Genomic DNA, 21,841 nt, shown 5'->3' on the forward strand with positions numbered 1-21,841 from the left:
ACCATCACACTGCCCTATCCCATCTGGACAAGAGGAATACCTATGTAAGAATGCTGTTCATTGACTACAGCTCAGCATTCAACACCATCGTACCCTCCAAGCTTATCATTAAGCTTAATAAGGCCCTGGTCTCAACCCCGCCCTGTGAATTGGGTCCTGGATGTTCTGAGGGGCCTCCCCCAGGTGGTGAAGGTAGGAAACAACATCTCCACTTTGCTTATCCTAAACTAATACAGAATACCTGTTTTACTTGAGTGTGAAAGAGCCATTAGATATCAAGTAGTTGGGGACTTGTAGTCATTTTTGTTTTATGTGGAAAATGTCATGCACAAACACCCATCTTTAACTGTGGACTTTTTTTTCCAGTTGGAAAGTATTTCAATAGATATTATTGAATGCAGAGTAGCGCAAATCTTCAGCTCTACGGATTGAATCAAGCCCCTAGTTAATGGATGACAGCAATCTTTCCATCAATAGCTGCGTTTACACAGGCAGCCTAATAACGATCCTTTTGCCGCTAATTCAGGGTTTCCCTAACACGGTCCTTGGTGTTTGCCCTAGCACTACACAGCTGATTCAAATAATCAACTAATCATCCAAATTTGATAATTATAATTACAAACAGCTGTGTAGTGTTAGGGCTAAAACCAAAACTTGTGCACCTTAGGGTCCTGAGGACCAAGTTTTAGAAATGCTGCACTAATTGGTATTTTGACCAATCAGATAGTTATCCAATAATTGGGCAGAATAGGGCTGCCTGTGTTAAATGTAGAGAGCGAAATTGCCACGAGTAGCATCGCAGCTATTGAGATGAGTGAGATGCAAGACTTCTGTGCATGGGACCAAAACAGCTGAGAAGTTGAGCCTCAATTTAGCTGTTGCAGAAATCGACCCACTATGCTGTTTACTTCCTGCATCTATGTCATATAGCCGAGTCTACCTGTAACGCAGCCATAGACAAACTATACTGAACAAAAATTTAAACGCAACAATTTCAAATATTTTGCTGAATTACAGTTCATATAGGAAAATCAGTCAATTTAAATAAATAAATTAGGCCCTAATCTATGGATTTCACATGACTGGGCAGGGGCGCAGCCATGGGTGAGCCTGGGAGGGCATAGGCCCACCCACTGGGGAGACAGGTCCAGCCAATCAGAATGAGTTTTCAGAAATAGTCCTCAGCACCCCATGCCCCCTCAGACGATCCAGCAGGGGAAGAAGCCAGATGTGGAGGTCCTGGGCTGGCGTGGTTACACGTGGTCTGTGGTTGTGAGGCCGGTTGGGCGTACTGCCAAATTCTCTAAAACAACATTGGAGGTGGCTTATGGTAGAGAAATGAACATTAAATTATCTGGCAACAGCTCTGGTGGACATTCCTGCAGTCAACATGCCAATTGCATTCTCCCTCAGAACTTGAGGCATCTGTGACATTGTGTTGTGTTAAAAAAAACTGCAGTGGCCTTTTAGGTGCACCTGTGTAATGATGTTTAATCAGCTTCTTATCAACACCTATCAGGTGGATGGATTATCTTGACATAGGATAAAATGCTCACAAACAGGGATAAAAACACATTTGAGAGAAAAAAGCTTTTTGTGTGTATGGCAGTGGTGGAAAAAGTATCCAATTGTCATACTTCAGTTAAAGTAAAGATACCATAATAGAAAATGATTCAAGTGAAAGTCAACCAGTAAAATACAACTTGAGTAAAAGTCAAAGTATTGGGTTTTAAAAATACTTACAGTATCAAAAGTAAATTACATTGCTAAAATATACTTAAGTACCAAAAGTAAAAGTATAAATCATTTCACATTCTTTATATTAAGCAAACCAGACAGCACGATTTTCTTGTTTTATTCATTTACGTATAGCCAGAGGCACACTCCAATTTACAAACAAAGCATTTGTGTTTAGTGAGTCTGCTTAAGTAGTACTTTAAAGTAGTTTTACTGAAGCACTTCACACCACTGGTGTATGGAACATTTCTGGGATCTTTTATTCAGCTCATGAAACATGGGACCAACACTTTACATGTTGCGTTTATATTTTTGTTCAGTACAACAGTGGGCCACTGCTAAAGAAAACACCAACAGGTCAATCCAGATGACAAAACCATAGTTTTATTTAGAACGTCAAAAAATTGTTTCAGCATAATATCGGTATGATATACATTTAAGCAAATTATTTAAAAACATTAAATACAGGTGACAGTTATTCATGAAAGGCAGCAACAATCCACGCTGTGACATCATCGAGAACACAAACTGTGACTGATAAACCCTATTCATTTAGGAGTTTGAGTTAATATGCAGATAACTGCTGTCTGTGACACTCTCACCCCCCCAAAAAAAGCCATCTGTGTTTTGAACCTTAAGTTCTGTGATTAACTCACACGCCATACTTACCGATATTGATAGTCATCAACTAATCCTCAGGCAGATTTCCTATCCATTTTTTTTACCCAGAATCCCCTCCACGCATAAACAAATGGTAGCAATATGATCATGAGTTGAATACAGAAGAGGATTGTATTTGTCCCATTTTCATGTGTAGCATAAATGTAAATATATTATTATACAGATAAAGGGTGCTCCCAAACTGGACCAAATGGACAGAGAATTGAATAATCTGAGGTAAGAGTTGTCTCTATTGGAAATGGCTTCCACACTACATTACTGCATAAACACAAGAAAACAGTCAGCCCACATGGAATCATATTCCTAACATGGGACATTTAAAATGCTGATAAAATGTAACAATATACCAAAAATAAAAATGTGTTGTAAGAGATTAGGTAGTCAAACTCCTGAAATTGTGTGTTGTAGTAGTGGCCATTTTTTTTCTTCAATTATGACTGTATAAAATTGAAGGAACATCCCATGTACAAACACATACACTCGGCTGAACCAAAATATATACTTTTTTTAAAACCTTGGCTTAGGAGGCAGTGTGAGTTGCCAGTGACGGGGTCTGTCTGTCAGAGGTGGGGTAGGACGGGTCCCTGGGCAGTGAGGTGACCTCCCTCATGCCTGCTCCTGTGTGAGGGACACTGGCATTCATAATGTGCCTTTGTAGATGCTTTATCCAGTCCTCCTGGACCGACAAGGGGCCCTGGAAGACCAGGTCACAGAATCTGCAGAGGATCCAAACACAATAAGACCCCCCCCATTCAGAAGTGGGCCTCAAAGACACTTAGATGCTTCAACCAACTCTTTGAAAGCAAATATCTTTGGTCAGCTTAACATTCCTTTTAAAGCATCACTACAAATAATGCATTGAATAGAGCTTCGCCCCAACTTAAAATCTGAGTAGTAAAAATGTAAATGAATAATACAATAATTTACACCAATGGCATAGACAGTATGTGGTCAAACTTTGTGGCATATAAGATGAGGTACAGAGTACCTGCAGGTTAGTCTATACATCTCCTCCGGTGCGTGTGGCATAGTGGGGGACATCTTCTTCTTGGAACCAGGCCTTGATCTCTGCCTCCTTTGTTTACAGTCATACGCTGAAACATTAAGAACAGGGCAGAGCAATAGGCTCAGGTAAGTTCAGTCTTGACTGGTGACCATGTGTGCACTTAGGCAGGGAGTCTGTGTGAGGCAGTGACATTAAGGAAATCATTGTGTTCACTGTACAGTAGTAAGGCTGTAAGAAATGTGCAGTAGTGATGTTACTTTGTGAACATCTGCCGCTGATGACGAAGGCACTTACTTGTTCCCTCCAGCAAGGCAGTGCTCTTTCGTTTTGCGTATGCCCGCAAGTGATTGGACAGACTAACACCGCTATGGAAGGTTGCCTTGCAATGGACACACACCTTCCTGTTGAATTCACCTTTCTCTGTGAAACAATATTGAATGAAAATCAAGTCACATTTTTGACCACATCGGCAATGGTTTTGCACGCAAACATAATCCATTTGGCATTCACATCTTTCATGCTAATATTTTGTCTTTGGTTAACAGCCCTTTATCCCAAACTTTACATTTAGCCTTGGTCTCACCCGATGTAGAGTTTGAGAGTGTTGAGTTGACTTGTGCTCCTCTACTGTACTCGCTGGTGGAGGAAACTGCCAGGGCGCTTCTTGCCGTTTGAGATGAAGTCCTCAACTTCGAGTCCTCCTGACACTTCCTCTTCTTCAGAATTCCTATCAAGGCACTCGAGAGTGAACCCTTTACCTCCAACTTAGTCTCTGCCTGTTTCTTATCCAATGTTTCCCCTGATAGAGAATACATGGGCACCAGTGGTTTGGCATTGTTGTAGAGGTTCTGAATGGGATTCTGTTTAGGGGGTGTCAGGTGATTAGAGGTGACCTGCTTTGAGGGGATTCTGGAATGGGAGGGGATCCGTTTCTTGCCCAGAATCTGCAGAGCTCTCTGGAACTCTCTCTTGTCACGCATCAGCTCCCGGAGCAACAACATTGGGGACTTGGACTTAGTGGCAATGGTTTTTCCGAGCCGTTTCAGATGGCCCCGAACATGGTTAGATAGCCCAGTCTTATTATCAAATGAGTCCCCACATAGTGGACAGGAGTGCCCTCGGACAGGAGCGCCCTCAGACTCAAACTTGGGTGCTGAAAACATAGCAACACAGCAGAAATAATTGGTCAAAACATTCTTTGTATGCCAAGGAAATTAGTACCCATCCCCATTCAAAATGAAAGACAAAAAAAACGAATTATTGAGTAATGTTTTCCACAAGTACATAGAGTAGCAAGCCAAATATTATAAGTAACCAGCCAGGTTCCCTGGGCATGAGGGCGAGGAGTTTTTGCCGAAGGGGCTCTATTTTGGCGGCCTCTGGTACATTCTAATGTCTTGATTCCATCCGAAATACACAGCGAAATTAATGAATAGTTTGAGTTTACCTCTCATATTGGGAAAATGTGTTGTGGTAATGTGTATTAAGACTTTACAATTGAAATGACTGAAAGTGTATTGTAGGGTGTCCAATCAAAAACGCATATTTTGAACAATGGTTCAAATAACATGTTAATTGTGTAGATAATCCTCTAAGAAAACAAATGGTCCAAACCTTGTGTCTCTTATCATAATCTGTTAAACCTATTGGAGTTTTTACCCTTATAGAATGGTCAAAATTAGGGTGCTTAAAACAATGGAGAACACAGAAAAAAAAGTGGTCATAAATCAGGAAAATAGCATGGCATCAGCTAGGCTGGATGCTGTGTGAGAATTAAGGTTACAGACAGGTTCACCATTGAACTCGTCATCTTTCTTCTCAAATCCGGAGGACATAAAACAATATATAAAAAAGGTAGGCAAGATGATGATTTTGAAACAAGACGTAGTATTTTCCATATTTTAGTATACGCTGTTCATATTAATGCGATGTTCCTGTTATTTTTCAAAGACGTCTCCCAAAAACAAGCGTATCTCTACGAAATGTTAACGTGTGTACCCCACGCTTTTTATTTTCAATGCCTTTTACATTTAATTCAGCTTGTGTCATGCTAATTTTGCTATTTGCGACCCGCGGAAACAACTTGGAAGACACGACCACAAAATGTGAAATCCTCAAATCTCTTTACATTCACTTACAGTTTTACTGCAATATATGCATTGCCGCAATGTTTGTTCTTCAAATTATGTATTTTATTAAAACTGAAAAATGAAGTAAATAGCCCACATCTTGAAAAATGTGTTAAAGGTTAAAATGATCAAATAAAAGGGTTATATCAGTCTTAAGTATTATATCTTTCTGATTTAACATAGCCTAAATGTATTTAAAATTATTATAAAAGGTAGGGACCTATAAAATCTGTTTTATTTTTTGTCCGATTCCATTTTCTCTTGTTTTTCCAGATTTCTGGTTTCCCATTTTTTCGCTCTCAAAAAATCACACTACTAGAAAAACAACAGAATTGGAGTCCACTTTTGAGGTCTGCGAAAAATCTTAGAAATTGATTTTTGGGTGTAGTTACCCTTTAATTCAAGTGTGCACCGAGCAAGAGGCTGTTGTTAAGCTGTGTTTTTATAGTGCACATGTGATGGTAGAGTTTGCAAAACAAATAGCCACTAGATTATTTTCATCAATCATGATATCAATCTGCCAGGTAAGCATAGGCTACTTTGTAGTTAACATTTAATTGAGAAGGTTTTTGGGAAAGCCTTTCAATCTACCAGAAGACTGTTTTCATTAGCATCATCGCTAATGTCTATACAAAGAGTTAGACATGCGTACTGCGCACGCACACGCACCCACACACGGGCATTCTCGTTGCCTCTTCAGAAAGTTGCAGGAAATACGAATCACTCATGCATTCTGTTCATGTCCTATGATAAACTTGGGAAAATTAATACATTTAGCGGTGTTAGGGAAGCTACTCTGAAAATAAACTCAGCAAAAAAAGAAACGTCCCCTTTTCAGGACCTTATCTTTCAAAGATAATTCGTAAAAACCCAAATAACTTCACAGATCTTCATTGTAAAGGGTTTAAACACCGTTTCCCATGCTTGTTCAATGAACCATAAATAATTAATGAACATGCACCTACGGAACAGTCATTAAGACACTAACAGATTACAGACGGTAGCCAATTAAGGTCACAGTTATGAAAACTTAGGACACTAAAGAGGCCTTTCTACTGACTCTGAAAAACACCAAAAGAAAAGATGCCCAGGGTCCCTGCTCATCTGCGTGAACGTGCCTTAAGCATGCTGCAAGGAGGCATGAGGAATGCAGAGGTGGCCAGGGCAATAAATTGCAATGTCCCTACTGTGAGACGCCTAAGACAGCACTACAGGGAGACAGGACGGACAGCTGATCGTCCTCGCAGTGGCAGACCACGTGTCACACCGGCACAGGATCGGTACATCCGAACACCACACCTGCGGGACAGGTACAGGATGGCAACATCTGCCCGAGTTACACCAGGAACGCACAATCCCTCCATCAGTGCTCAGAATGTCTGCAATAGGCTAGGAGAGGCTGGCCTGAGGGCTTGTAGGCCTGTTGTAAGGCAGGTCCATACCAAACATCACCGGCAACAACGTCGCCTATGGGCACAAACCCACCGTTTGGTGGGTTTGGACCAGACAGGACTGGCAAAAAGTGCTCTTCACTGACGAGTCACGGTTTTGTCTCACCAGGGGTGATGGTCGGAGTCGCGTTTATCATCGAAGGAATGAGTGTTACACTGAGGCCTGTACTCTGGAGCGGGATCGATTTGGAGGTGGAGGGTCCGTCATGATCTGGGGCGGTGTGTCACAGCATCATCAGACTGAGCTTGTTGTCATTACAGGCAATCTCAACGTTGTGCGTTACAGGGAAGACATCCTTCTCCCTCATGTGGTACCCTTCCTGCAGGCTCATCCTGACATGACAATGCCACCAGCCATACTGCTCGTTCTGTGCGCGATTTCCTGCAAAACAGGAATGTCAGTGTTCTGCCATGGCCAGCAAAGAGCCCGGATCTCAATACCATTGAGCACATCTGGGACCTGTTGGATCGGAGGGTGAGGGCTAGGGCCATTCCCCCCAGAAATGTTCGGGAACTTGCAGGTGCTTTGGTGGAAGAGTGGGGTAACATCTCACAGCAAAAGCTGGCAAATCTGGTGCAGTCCATGAGGAGATGCACTGCAGTACTTAATGCAGCTGGTGGCTGCACCAGATACTGTTACTTTAGATTTTGACCCCCCCCCTTTGTTCAGGGACACATTATTCTATTTCTGTTAGTCACATGTCTGTGGAACTTGTTCAGTTTATGTCTCAGTTGTTGAATCTTCTTGTGTTCATAGAAATATTTACACGTTAAGTTTGCTTAAAATAAACACAGTTGACAGTGAGAGGACGTTTCTTTTTTTGCTGAGTTTATTTGTGTGTCCAGGTTAAACGTGGGACGTCCCTCATTATAAACAGTCGGTTAAATTCATGGTTATTGCATCATTTTCAGATCTATTAGAAGTGATTAATAGATGGAACAACAATGTAATTTTACCAATTCACTGGCCAGAGATCAGGGCATTCATCAGCAAAGACGCAGTGCAAGCTGATAGTATTTTGGACAACCAAATTGAAGTCAAATGTTATTGATGAAATCGAAGTGTGTCAGCTGTACGTTGATTTGCGATTCATAACTTACATTTTTACCGGTACTACCAGTAGTAGGCCAACCGATTACACCACGACGGAATGCGTTTGAAGTGATGATGCGCCACCAAGAACAGCTATCATGTCCAGCAAAGTACATCGCCAGTGGGACGCACACACTTCGTACAGATCAGCAGGTGGGGGCTCTTCGTGGCAGCCGAGACAATCGAAGGAGGATGCGGTGAGCATAAAAAGGTTACTGGGCTCAAATTTAGTCACGCTTGATCTATATAGATCGATGCTTCTAATTGTGCATGTTATAAACCACTTTTTTTGATGATGATAGAGAATAACCTAATGGCTGGATTTATTGATTTTTCCCCCCAATGCTTAATTTAGATCAAGGAAAATAAAGGAAAAAGAATGGAAAATAGTACCTTTTTTCAGTTGTATTGCACCCATCTTTCGACGGATGCGAGGTTTCCTGTCTTGAGAAGCCACCTGCTCTCGTGATACCACATGGCGTGCATTGTAATTCAGTCCAACTCTATGCAGATGCCCTCTCACGTGATTGGATAATCCCACACCTGACTCGAACTCTGCAGGACAGTAAGGACAGGTCTTCCGCTCCCCACCCCCTTCTGAATCAGCATCTAAAAAGGATTCACTTAGTGGCACCGAGTTGGGCGCAAGGTTCTCTCCAAAAACCTGTGTTTCTAAGCACTCTTCCTTGACAACAGGCTTCTGCTGAGAATTCCTGTCTTGACCTTTCTCAAACAGGTCTTCATAGGTTCCAAGGACTCCTTTCATAGACATTCTTCTGCTAAAGGAATTACCAATGTATGGTTTCTCTTGCTTGATTTCACTTTTAGCGAGAATTTTATTGGTGGCATTTGTGGTGTCATCACTATACTGAAAGACATCCTTATTATCACTGTCTTCCATCTCCTCCACCATATTTTGCATTTTCTGACTTTGCAAATGTTTCGGTAAAATTAAGTAAGAGTCCTGGTCAATAGTATTGCGATAAGGGGTGGACATTTTTCTTTTGGAAGGTGATTTTTTCATAACTGGCATTTCTACGACAAGTTTAGAGACATGCTTGCTGTTGAGGTCTGCACTATTACCTTCACTTATACTGGAATCACAGCCAGAATTTAAGATATTATTCTCCAATTTAGATGCCAATAAATGTTTGTGGCCATTTGAAGAAGAAGTTGGATTTTCTGAAATTCCTGACAATGTTAGTCCAAAATCATGATTATGGTCACCATTTGTGCCCTCGACAAAAAAAAATCCTGTGGTGACATCATTTTTTTCATTCCTCTGCTTGCCACGTCTTTGTCGAGACAATAGATTATTTATTGACTTGTCAAGTTTTGACTCTGTGGTTTGAGACTTGAAGCCTCTTTGCGCTCTGTGAACTACCTTATCCTTTTTGAAAAGATCAGAAATGTCATTTGAATCACAAGGAAAATCTGTTCTTTTTCTGAAAGCCAGTTTTTTCACAGATAATTTTGATGTCAGCTCTGAAGAAAATGAATTTACTACTGTGGGTTTCCTAATGGGGAAGTGCTTCTCAGAAGGCGATTGTGCATCCTCATTTCTATCTCTACTCTGGAAAACGTCATATTCCTCGTATGTCTGATTATGACGAATCTCAAGATGATTTTTAAAGATGTTTTTGCTTGAGGTGCCATAAGAACAATGGTTACAGGAGTAGGAATGAGGTGTTTTATCTTCCTTTGACCTAAACACTCTGGGTTTATCTGGTTCGTCCAGGTTTTTACAGAGACTGTGTTCTTTGTTCATGTGTCTCTCAAGTTCCAACACAGTCACAGCCATATAGTTACAATTCTTACAGTCATAGTACCGCTTGTCCTTCTCATGAGTCTTGGCATGTTGAACAAATGTATTCGGACAATTTGTTCCAAAAGTGCACTGGGGGCACTGTAGCCTTGCATCTGTGCCTTCATCCTTCAATTCATTCATGCCCTTGATCTCCTCCATGAGTCTCTCTCTTCTCTCCTGGTGAATGGTCATGTGACGAAGGAGAGAATTGCGAAAGCGGAACGACTGTCCACACTCTCTGCATATAAAAGGCTTTGGAATGTTGATCAGACTGGGCGGATCTGTGTGAGTCCTCATGTGCCGGTGCAAATGGTTCTTCTCTTTGAAATTGATGTTGCACTTTGTGCAAGGAAAAAACAATGGCTCCTCCTCTGAACAAGAGTCAGTCAGCAGTTTCCCTTTCAGTGTTTTAAGCCTGTGAGCTACGCTTTTCTCATGTGGATTTCTTGCAGGCGCGTTGAAAATAAGTTGCTTGATGGCCTCTACAGTTCCATTGGGATATGGTGCTTTCTTCCTTGTCAGTGATTGAGGTTTGCAGCGTTTTCTCAAGGATTGGACCTTGTTGATGGGAACAGGGTCTTCTAGATCCTCCTCATCAAATACGCCCTTTGTTGACTTGAGGCTCAAATCAGAGAACAGTTCCTCTGAGGGATCTACCATGACCACCATGTCCATTTTGCGTTTCCTTCTCCTTTGGCTGTTTGGGGGAGGATCTGCCGTTGGTGGCTCTTCCATGGGAGAATCATCGTGGTCGTCCCACAGAAACTGCATGAATTCTCTCTGAGGGTCCCAGCTCAGGGGACCCTCATAATTATCCATTGAGTTCTCTGAAGATTCTACATCGAAACCCCATATCCCTGTAGTGTCAATGTCCTGCACAGTCTTCAACTGAGTAATACTCTTTTCCTCCTCCTTTTCTGTTGACAAGCTGTTGAGTTCATCTGATTCGAAGGCCTGGTGTAAAGGTTCATTCACAGACAACGCATTTGTGTTTGAGAGAACATCAAGGACACTGCTATTTTCTCTCAGAGGAGAAGTCTGAGATCTGTCCAATGTTTCTATAAACAAGGGCGTCTGATTTCTCATTAGATCTTGAAAGAGATCTAAAGGGTCAATCACAGGATCTGCATCTTTCTCTTCTTCATCAATACCGGTCAGATCAGACATTTCTGCAGCTGAACTCTAGGAAAGAAAAAAAAAACAGAGCAGAAAGTTGTTTACTTTGCCCATCAAACATCTAGCTGGCTACCGTTGCCAAATATGGTACCTCTCCTTTAAGAACTCTACCACCACCAGTGGTGCCTGCTGTTGGTGCACAGCAAAAAATACATTACTTCTGGGAGCTGCTGCAAAATATGATCTCAATTGTATTTATGTACAGTACCAGTCAACACTTTGGACACACCAACTCAAGGGTTTTTCTTTATTTTGACTATTTTCTACATTGTAGAATGATAGTGAAGACATCAAAACTATGAAATAACACATATGGGATCATGTAGTATTAAACAATCAAAATATATTTGAGATTCTTCAAAGTAGCCTCCCTTTGCCTTGATGACAGCTTTGCACACTTTGCATTCTCTCAACCAGCTTCTTCCCTATATACATCACTGGATACTTTAACCTCTCTTGGGTAGGGGGCAGTATTTTCACGGCCGGATGAAAAACATACCCAAATTAAACGGCCTACTACTCAGGCCCAGGAACTAGAATATGCATATTATTAGTAGATTTGGATAGAAAACACTCTGAAGTTTCTAAAACTGTTTGAATGATGTCTGTGAGTATAACAGAACTCATATGGCAGGCAAAAACCTGAGAAAAATACAACCAGGAAGTGGGAAATCTGGTTCTTGTAGTCTTTTCAAGTCATTGCCTATCTAACACACAGTGACTTAGGGTTCATTTTGCACTTCCTAAGGCTTCCACTAGATGTCAACAGTCTTTAGAACCTAGTTTCAGGCTTTTGCAGTGAACAGAGAGCAAACAAGAAAGCCGGGAAGTTGGTGACTCAGAAAATGACATGAGTTCTGTGGCGCGCATTCACGTGATGAGGCATCTGTGTTCCAAAACATTTTTCAAGACATTGGAATCGTCCGGTTGGAATATTATTGATGTTAAAAAGGCCCTAAAGATTGATGCTATACAACGTTTGACATGTTTCAACGAACGTAAATAGAACTTTTTTGGGACTGTGTCATGAAATTTTGGGCGCGCTTCCTACATTTGGAGTAGCTTACTGAATGCACAAACAACAAGGAGGTATTTGGACATAAATTATGGACTTTATCGAACAAAACAACATTTATTGTGGACCTGGGATTCCTGGAAGTGCCTTCTGATGAAGATCAAAGGTAAGTGAATATTTATAATGCAATTTATGATTTTAGAATACTCCAAAATGGCGGGTATCTGTATTGCCTGGTGTATGTTTCTGAGCGCTGTACTCAGATAATTGCAAAGTGTGCTTTCCCCGTGAAGCTTTTTTGAAATCTGTCACAGCGGTTGCATAAAGGAGATGGTTATCTATAATTCTTTGAATAACAGTTTAATATTTTATCAACGTTTATGATGAGCATTTTTGTAAATTGTTGTACTGATTCACCGGCAGTATTGGAGGCAAAATATTTTCTCAACATCACGCGCCAATGTAAAATGCTGTTTTTGGATATAAATATGAACCTTATCGAACACAACATACATGTATTGTGTAACATTAAGTCCTAGGAGTGTCATCTGATGAAGATCGTCAAAGGTTAGTGCTTAATTTTAGCTGAATTTCTGGTATTTGTGACCCCTCTCCTGCTTGGAAAATGGCTGTGTGGTTTTTCTTGTGTTGTACCTGTCCTAATCTAACTTTATGCTTTCACCGTAAAGCCTTTTTGAAACCAGACAATGTGGTTGCATTAAGGAGAAGTGTACCTTTAAAATGGTGTAAAATAGTCGTATGTTTGAGAACTTTGAATTACGACATTTTGTTGTTTTGAATTTGGCGCTCTGATTTTTCACTGGCTGGTGAATAGTGTGAACCGTCCAAGAGAGGTTAATAATGGAACACTAGTCACTAATAGTGTTTACATATTTTTGCTTTACTCATATGTATATACTGTATTCTATTCTACTGTATTTTAGTCTATGCCACTCCGACATTGCTCATCCTAATATTTATATATTCCTTAATTCCATTGTTTTACTTTTAGGTTTGTGTGTATTGTTAGATATTACTGCACTTTTGGAGCTAGAAACACAAGCATTTCGCTACACCTGTAATAACATCTACTAAACATGTGACCAATAAAATTTGATTTGATGAGGAAGTCACCTGGAATGCATTTCAATTTACAGGTGTGCATTAAAAGTTAATTTGTGGAATTTCTTTCCTTCTTAATGCGTTTGAACCAATCAGTTGTGTTGTGACAAGGTAGGGGTGGTATACAAAAGATAGCCCTATCTGGTAAAAGACCAAGTCCATATTATGGCAAGAACAGCTCAAATAAGCAAAGACAAATTACAGTCCGTCATTACTTTAAGACATGAAGGTCAGTCAAGCCGGAAAATTTCGCAAAAACCATCAAGTGCTATGATGAAACCGCCACAGGAAAGGGAGACCCAGAAATCACTTTGCTGCAGAGGAAGTTCATTAGAGTTAACTGCACCTCACAGGCTAACCACACCGCTCGCGTGTTATTCAATTATTGCACCCACATTGCTCGCGAGCATCTGCGTTGCCAAGGGCTAAAATAGAAATCAGTTCTATTTCTGACGCATATCGCACTGCAAGTCCTGCCTCTCCCATCTCCTCATTGGTTTATAGAAGCAGGTACCCACGTGCCATCTCCTCATTGGTTATACCCACGTGGGTGACTGAAAGACGGATGAGGTCGGTGGCGGTAATGCACCTAATTTATGAAAGTTGCCAATCGCAATATAAAGTCAAGAGAAGAAAAAGCCTGGAAGGAAGAGAGATGACTAGAAACAATTCGGTTGACCGTTTTATGTGTGGATTAATTGGTGGAGTAGAGGACCTTGTGCATTTCAGGTAAAATAACTCAATGTTTATATTCTAAGACAAATTAGCTAGCAACAGCAAGCCAGCTAAATTGGACAAATTAGCTAGCAAGTGCAAGCTAACTAGCTAAATTGCCATAAATGTTTAATGCATTTTGACCTGTCCCCAAATTAATATAATTGGTTCAGAGATTGTTTTGATGTCGTGATCACGTTTGGTGTGGGTGGACAAAATACATTTATCCACGATGGCGCACGCGCACAGCCGGTTTGGGTTCCGTGTCAGATTGCAGCCCCAATAAATGCTTCAGAGTTCAAATAACAGACACATCTCAACATCAACTGTTCAAAGGAGACTGCGTGAATCAGGCCTTCATCAAATCAAATTGTCACATGCGCCGAATACAACAGGTGTAGACCTTACAGTGAAATGCTTACTTAACTGCATTGTTGGTTAACGGCTTGTAAGAAAAATACCCCAAAAAGATAAGAAATAAAACAAATAATTAAAGAACAGCAGTAAAATAACAAGTCAGGCTATATACAGGGGGTACCGGTACAAAGTCAATGTGCGGGGGCAGCGGTTAGTCGAGGTAATTGAGGTAATATGTACGTAGAGTTATTAAAGTGACTATAAATAGATAAACAGAGTGGCAGCAGCATAAAATAAGGGGGGGGGGCAACGCAAATAGTCTGGGTAGCCATTTGATTAGATGTTCAAGAGTCTTATGGCTTGGGGGTAGAAGCTGTTTAAAAGCCTCTTAGACATAGACTTGGCATGGTCGAATTGCTGCAAAGAAGCCACTACTAAAGGACACCGTGAAGCATGGGGTGGTGGTGTGATGGTGCTTTGCTGGTGACACCGTCTGTGATTTATTTTGAATTCATGGCACACTTAAGCAGCATGGCTACCACGTCATTCTGCAGCAATACGCCATCCCAACTGGTTTGCACTTAATGGGACTATCATTTGTTTTTCAACAGGAAAATGACCGAAAACACACCTCCAGGCTGTGTAAGGGCTATTTGACCAAGAAGGAGAGTGATGGGGTGCTGCATCAGATGACCTGGCCTCCACAATCACCCGACCTCAACCCAATTGAGATGGTTTGGGATGAATTGGACCACAGAGTGAAGGAAAAGCAGCCAACAAGTGCTCAGCATATGTGGGAACTCCTTCAAGACAGGAAAAGCATTCCTCATGAAGCTGGTTGAGAGACCAGCTTCATTGAGAGAGTGTGCAAAGCTATCATCAAGACAAAGGGTGGCAACCTTGAAGAATCTAAAATATATTTTGATTTGTTTAACACTTTTTTGGTTACTACATGATTTCATGTGTTATTTCATAGTTGAGGTCGTCATTATTATTATTAGAGAATTGTACAAAATTGTAAAAATAACAAATCCCTTGAATGAGTAGGGGTGTCCAAACTTTTTACTTGTACTGTATACTGAACAAAAATATAACATGTAAAGTGTTGGTCCCGTGTTTAATGAGCTGAAATAAAATATCCCAGAAATGTTCCATATACACAAACAGCTTATTTCTCTAAAATGTTGTGCACAAATTTGTTTATATCCCTGTTAGTGAGCAATTCTCCTTTGCCAAAATAATCCATCCACCTGACAAGTGTGGCATATCAAGAAAATGATTAAACAGCATGATCATTACATAGGTGCACCTTGAGCTTGGGACAATAAAAGGCCACAAAACACAATGCCACATATGTCTCAAGCTTTAAGGGAGCGTGGAATTGGCATGCAGACTGCAGAAATGTCCACCAGAGCTGTTGCCAGAGAATTGTATGTTAATTTCTCTACCATAAGCCACCTTCAATGTTGTGTTAGAAAATTTGGCACTGCGTCCAACCGGCCTCACAACCGCAGACCAAGTGTATGGCGTCAGGTAGGCGAGCTGTTTGCTGATGTCAGAGTGCCCCATGGTGGCAGTGGGGTTATGGTATGGGCAGGCATAAGCTAATGACAACAAACACAATTGCATGTTATCTATGGCAATTTAAATGCACAGAGATGCTGTGACAAGATCCTGAGGCCCATTGTCGTGCCATTCATCCGCCTCATGTTTCAGCATGGCCCCATGTCGCAAGGATCTGTACACAATTCCTGGAAGCTGAAAATGTCCCAGTTCTTCCATGGCCTGCATACTCACCAGACATGCCACCCATTGAGCAAGTTTGGGATGCTCTGGGTCAACGTGTACAACAGCGTGTTCCAGTGCCCGCCAATATCCAGCAACTTCGCACAGCCATTGAAGAGGAGTGGGACAACATTCCACAGGCCACAATCAACAGCCTGATCAACTCTATGTGAAGGAGATGGGTCGTGCTGCATGAGTTAAATGGTGGTCACACCAGATACTGACTGGTTTTTTGATCCACGCCTCTATCTTTGACCAACAGATCCATATCTGTATTCCCAGTCATGTGAAATCCATAGATTAGGGCCTAATTAATTTATTTCAATTGGCTGACTTCCTTATATGTTGCATGTTGAGTTTATATTTTTGTAGATAAGGATCACTTTTGATATTGTAAACACTTTCACAATGGAGAAGAAATCTACTGTTATTTAGCCTAGTTGTAAATCAAATGACTGGTTTACAGAAATGTTTGATATGTTGTTGGATTACATTTCATATATAGTGCCTCAACCTGAATTTAAAAAATTTATTAAATTGCACTTTTGTCACTGGCCTACACACAATACCCCATAATGTTAAAGTGGAATTATGTTTTTCGAAAATTCTACAAATTAAATTAAAAATTAAAAACTGAAATGTCTTTAGTGACCAAGTATTCAACCCCTTTGTTATGGCAGGCCTAAATACATTCAGGAGTAAACATATGCTTAACAAGTCTCATAATACACTACATGACCAAAAGTATGTGGACACCTGCTCGTCACACATCTCATTCCAAAATCATGGGTATTAATATGGAGTTGGTCCCCTCTTTGCTGCTATAACAACCTCCACTCTTCTGGGAAGGCTTTCAACTAGATGTTGGAACATTGCTGCAGGAACTTGATCCATTCAGCCACAAGAGCATTAGTGAGGTCGGGCACTGATGTTGGACGATTAAGCCTGGCTCGCAATCAGTGTTCCAATTCATCCCAAAGGTATTCGATGGGGATGAGGTCAGGGCTCTGTGCAGGCCAGTCAAGTTCTTCCACACCTATCGACAAACCATTTCTGTATGGACCTCGCTTTCTGCACGGGGGCATTGTTATGCTGAAACAGGAAATGGCCTTCCCCAAACTGTTGCCACAAAGCTGGAAGCACAGAATCGTCTAGAATGTCATTGTATGCTGTAGCGTTAATATTTCCCTTCACTGGAGCTAAGGGGCCCAGCACGAACCACGAAAAACAACCCCAGACCATTATTCCTCTTCCACCAAACTTTACAGTTGGCACTATGTATTGGGGCAGGTAGCATGCTCCTGGCATCTGCCAAACCCAAATTCGTCCATTGGACTGCCACATAGTGAAGCATGATACATCAATCCAGAGAAAGTGTTTCCACTGCGCCAGAGTCCAATGGCGGCAAGCTTTTGTTCGGTACTGTTACATCGCTGGGTTCTTCTTTTTGTCATGCTATGCCCTTGCATGGTGAGGAGGATGTCCCTGGCCCCAACGATTGCATACCGCAGGGTAGATTGAAAAATTCAGAAAGTGGATGTTTTAGATAGGCGAGACGAGTTGGTTAGTCTGATTGAGTTTTCCAGTTTTGTTTTCTGATACGCCGACACGTACAAACTTGATAGAACACGATATTGGCGTTGGGGATGCTGACCTCATCCGTCAGCGGTTCTATAGTTTGTTCAGAGAAACAGCGTTGTCTGGATGCTGAGATCAGGTACATGCTGGAGAGTGATATTGCAGAGCCTTCTTTCTCCAGCTGGGCTTTTCCCTGTATCTTGGTCAGTAAACCGGATGGGACAAACACATTTTGTACGTACTACCGTAAGGTAAATGGTGTCACTAAGCCAAATTAATTTCCTCTTCCTCGGATGGAGGACTGCGTTGATCAGGTCGGAGTAGCAGTTTGTGAGCAGGTGCCACTGACGCGTAAGGCACGCAAAATCTCTGCCATTATTACACCCTCCGGTCTGAACTCGTATTTGGTTAAGAGTTTCGGCCAGCGGAACGCACCTGCCACTTTACAGCGCCTTATGAATAGGGTTGTTTCCGGTCTGGTCGGGGGCACTGTTTGTCTGGACGATGTATTGGTTGAAGCAGATACTTGAGGAGCATCTGTCCCGTATTCAAGCCTTGTTCGACCTCCTGGCTGCGGGTCGCCTCACTATCAACTTGGCACAGTGGGAGTTTGCTCAGGTGACAGTTACGTACCTTGGTAAGGTAGCTGGGCAGGGTGAGGTGCGCGTCCTGTTCGGGCTAAAGTGGTAGCTATTTGTGCTTTTCCACCGCCAACCACTAAAGAACTGATGCGTTTCTTGGGAACGATTGGTTATTATCGTTGTTTCAGTAGGAACTTTTCTACCATAGTCGCTCCCCTGACAAATTTGCTGAAAGCTAAGTCGGTTTAAGTCTGGTCTCCTCTCTGTCGCAGGCTTTTGATGACGCAGAGAGGCTGCTTACCTCACCTTCGGTGCTGGCTGCTCCTCGCATGGCTTCGTCATTCCTCTGCAAATCAGGTCGGGGCAGGTGCAGTCCTGATGCAAGCAGATGTGTCCAGTGTTAAGAGGCCCGTTAGTTTATCTTCAAAGAAGTTTAACTGTTATAAGTTGAACAACTCCGTGGCGGAAAAAGAAGTGCTAGCACTCATATGGGCGCTACAACACTTTGAGGTGTACATCAGGTCGGGTGTTGTACCTAATGTGGTCTACGCCGACCATAACCCTCTCACCTTGAGGTCTATGATGTGTCCTAACCACAGGTAATGAGATGGTGTTTGTCTTTATGGGCATTCCATCTCGATGTGCTGCACAACAGGGGGTCTGATAATGCCGTTGCTGACGCTCTCTCTCGTGCACCCTGTTCCTGAACGTGTCTGGAACCTATTGATCAGTGGACATGCATTTTCTTATGCGTGTGGTCCCAGAGTTGTGACGTATGCGTGTCATTTACGTGACCAGCTACTGCTTATTTTGTGTTTGTGTTGTCCTGTCTTCGGTTCCCTGCTGTCCTCATTTCCCCTCCCCCTCTTTAAGGTTGCTTCCTGTGCACATAGGTTGCTGAGGTCTGGGGAGGACAAGGTATTTTGTTGGTGTTATATATATATATATATATATATATATATAGTTGAATATTTACATTTCTAGTTTTTTGGTTGGTGTGGTGTTCCAGTGTCCTTGGTGTTCCCCGGTTTTATGAGGGGTGACGAATTCTTTCTCTCTGCTCGTTTTCTTAATAGGATGTCAGTGGGCGGAGCTGGGAGGGTCGTCAGCGAAATGGAACACTTCTGGGCTCAGGTGTGTCCCGGGGATAAATACACCTTTCCCCCATACATCAAGGAGACTCTCTCCACGCAGACGCGCTTATTTTTTGGTTGCGGCATTTTGGGGCTTCTTTGTGTTCGTTTGTTTTGGCACCCCTCATTATCACCATCTATGCACGCATCTACTCACACACACCATTGTTACTTGTATATAGTTTTACCTCCACGTTGTCTCCCTCGTTAAGGGTTACGAGCCGGTTGGTAACAGTAGTAATGAATAAATTGGCAAGATTTCTTTAAACTGACAATTCTGTGAAATGTCTTGTGCAAGCTTGACACAATACCTGTTTAGCAAAGGTTTCAACGAGAGATGATTCAGCTAGGAGCTTGCAGGGATCTGTAGTCTTGCATGATGTCTTCCTTGATGTTAATGAGCATTTCGAATCTGAGAGTAAATACACCCAAATATATTGATAAGTCACCCTGTCCAAGAGATGGTTATCAAAACGTCACGCCAGTGTAAGCCTACACAAAACACAGACCTTATTTTAAGTGTTTCTAAAATCCCCTATGGGAAAAATGAATGGTGGAAAAACAATTTCCCTCTTTGCCCGCTAGGTTTTATGGGTATTATGACACCTCCACTGTGGGGCTCTATACACCCCTGGTATGCATCCCATGAGGGTTTGAATCCCCACAACACTATATACAGATACATTTTTAATATAAAAAAAAAGAAGTAATTTCTCATGTACATGACGACAGCACGGTGAGCGGGCTAAATATGCCCATTTAAGGACACCTGTGAAGCAAGCCATAAATGCATGCATGTCACAACATATATCTTATAATAAAATGCTAATCGGTCACCCCTTGCTCAAGACCAATGGGTAACGTTGTTGATGAGCAGTTGACAGTTATGCGTTCTATAGTAAACTTTCTAGCTATGCGTTGCAGAACTGTAGCCCAGCTATGCCAAAACAAAGCGCAACCTTTACACTCGAGCACCAACATAGTTCCTCGAGCCCCATAAAGATCCAAGGGTGCTTTATTTCTCTTTAAATCTTCCTGTTGTTGGACGCTTGTAATAGCCTAACGTTACCCAGTCCATAATGTCCATACCAAAACAAAAACCTCCACCAAAACTACACAAAAAACGCCGGACATGTTTGAGCAATACCGAGAGGTGACAATATTGTTAGAGAAGACTTGAAACGTTACCTTTGAACGGTGTAAATGCAAACGATAAGCACTTCAGTCGTTGCATTGAATTATTGTTCACTTTCGTCTTCCATCCATTTCACAGTCGCCATTTTCCTTGGTCTACGTAGGTTAAACCATTTTTTTGAGAGGGAATACAAGAACGACACAAATGCATTAATGAGTGCACTTTTTAATCGCACAACATTTTTTCCAGTGTAGAACTAGGGATATAATATAACATTCACAATGTAAGTAATCATTTCATTATACTTCCGTGATCTTTCATAAACTTTTTGTCACCGTGATACGCTTCCCCCGCAAGTGAAAGTGGTTTGTCCCAGATAGGCTGCATGAAAAATCCCGAGTTGATGATCATCTACCTAGTTTATTATAGGTAGAAGATTGGGTGGACGCTACTGATCGCCGGTTTGAAATGGTTATTTTATTAAAATCGAATACATTGACATGTTAGATGGCCATTTCCATTCAATGTATATATACACACACACACGTCTCTTTTTTTCTCTGTCTGGATCACATTTGGGTTTGTGAACACCTTGCGGATACAGTTATAGCTACTCCACAGTCATAGTAGCACATGATTACTGGCAATCAAGATAAATATTTACTCCCAATGTTTGATATTTTTTGTTTGTTTTACACAATTACACAGCCTCTTTATCCTCGATGTGTAGTAACGTGTCAGCTAGGCTACGGTTGTGAGCTCTTACCTGTTAAACATTGTAATATTTTTTTCCACTAATTCCCCCCCACTCATCGTCTTATAGGATATTCAAATAACGCATAACATCTTCATGTACCTTTTTATAGCCAACACTCAATGCATGTTGTTTTGAAACCTGCCAGTCGTTTTTGGTGTCAAGAGGCAGCCGCAACGCGCGGCACACCAATCGATCAGCTGGTCTATGGCTTAGATATCTAGCTAGTTGTCAAATACATAAACGAACGGTCTATCGAGCAGCTTGATTCGAAATAGATTTTTACAATACATTCATTATTTTTGTGTTAAAACGAAAAAATGCTAATAATGTTTTGAGTTGCCGACCAATCTGAGCTGGCAAACCTATCTTCACAGATATAACAATAAGACAGATATTTCACCGGATGTATAAATGTGAAGCGTCCGCTTGGCGTTTCCACTCTTTACCAAATATGGTAGTGAGAGGAAGCTCACTGGCCGGCAGTGGAGAAGATGGAGCGAGATGGATTTTGGCCGACATTCTGCACATTTTCTCATCGATGAAACATTTTATCTCAATACAGTTTTCTGCTCCCAAAACTAGAA

At 41.7% G+C, this 21,841-nt stretch overlaps 1 protein-coding gene across 4 annotated transcripts; it reads right to left on the reverse strand.

Moving 5' to 3' along the window:
- Nucleotides 1-2,099: 2,099 nt before the first annotated feature.
- On the reverse strand, nucleotides 2,100-21,635 carry LOC115156698 (zinc finger protein 644). 4 transcript variants are annotated; one of them, XM_029704280.1, is made up of 8 exons: nucleotides 21,357-21,635; nucleotides 20,554-20,655; nucleotides 19,677-19,777; nucleotides 8,491-11,086; nucleotides 4,008-4,577; nucleotides 3,719-3,844; nucleotides 3,407-3,512; nucleotides 2,100-3,134 (listed from the first exon to the last, which is right to left on the reverse strand). In XM_029704280.1, exons 2-8 carry the CDS (start codon nucleotides 20,597-20,599, stop codon nucleotides 2,939-2,941), a joined length of 3,741 nt encoding a protein of 1,246 aa, XP_029560140.1. In that variant the 5' UTR covers nucleotides 20,600-20,655; nucleotides 21,357-21,635; the 3' UTR covers nucleotides 2,100-2,938. The 4 variants fall into 4 exon arrangements, with proteins under 4 accessions (XP_029560140.1, XP_029560139.1, XP_029560141.1 ...); XM_029704279.1 differs by having other exon boundaries at nucleotides 21,267-21,635; XM_029704281.1 differs by lacking the exon at nucleotides 19,677-19,777 and having other exon boundaries at nucleotides 21,267-21,635.
- Nucleotides 21,636-21,841: the final 206 nt, after the last annotated feature.

This window comes from Salmo trutta, chromosome 21 (assembly GCF_901001165.1).
Source record: "Salmo trutta chromosome 21, fSalTru1.1, whole genome shotgun sequence".
NCBI lineage: Eukaryota > Metazoa > Chordata > Actinopteri > Salmoniformes > Salmonidae > Salmo > Salmo trutta.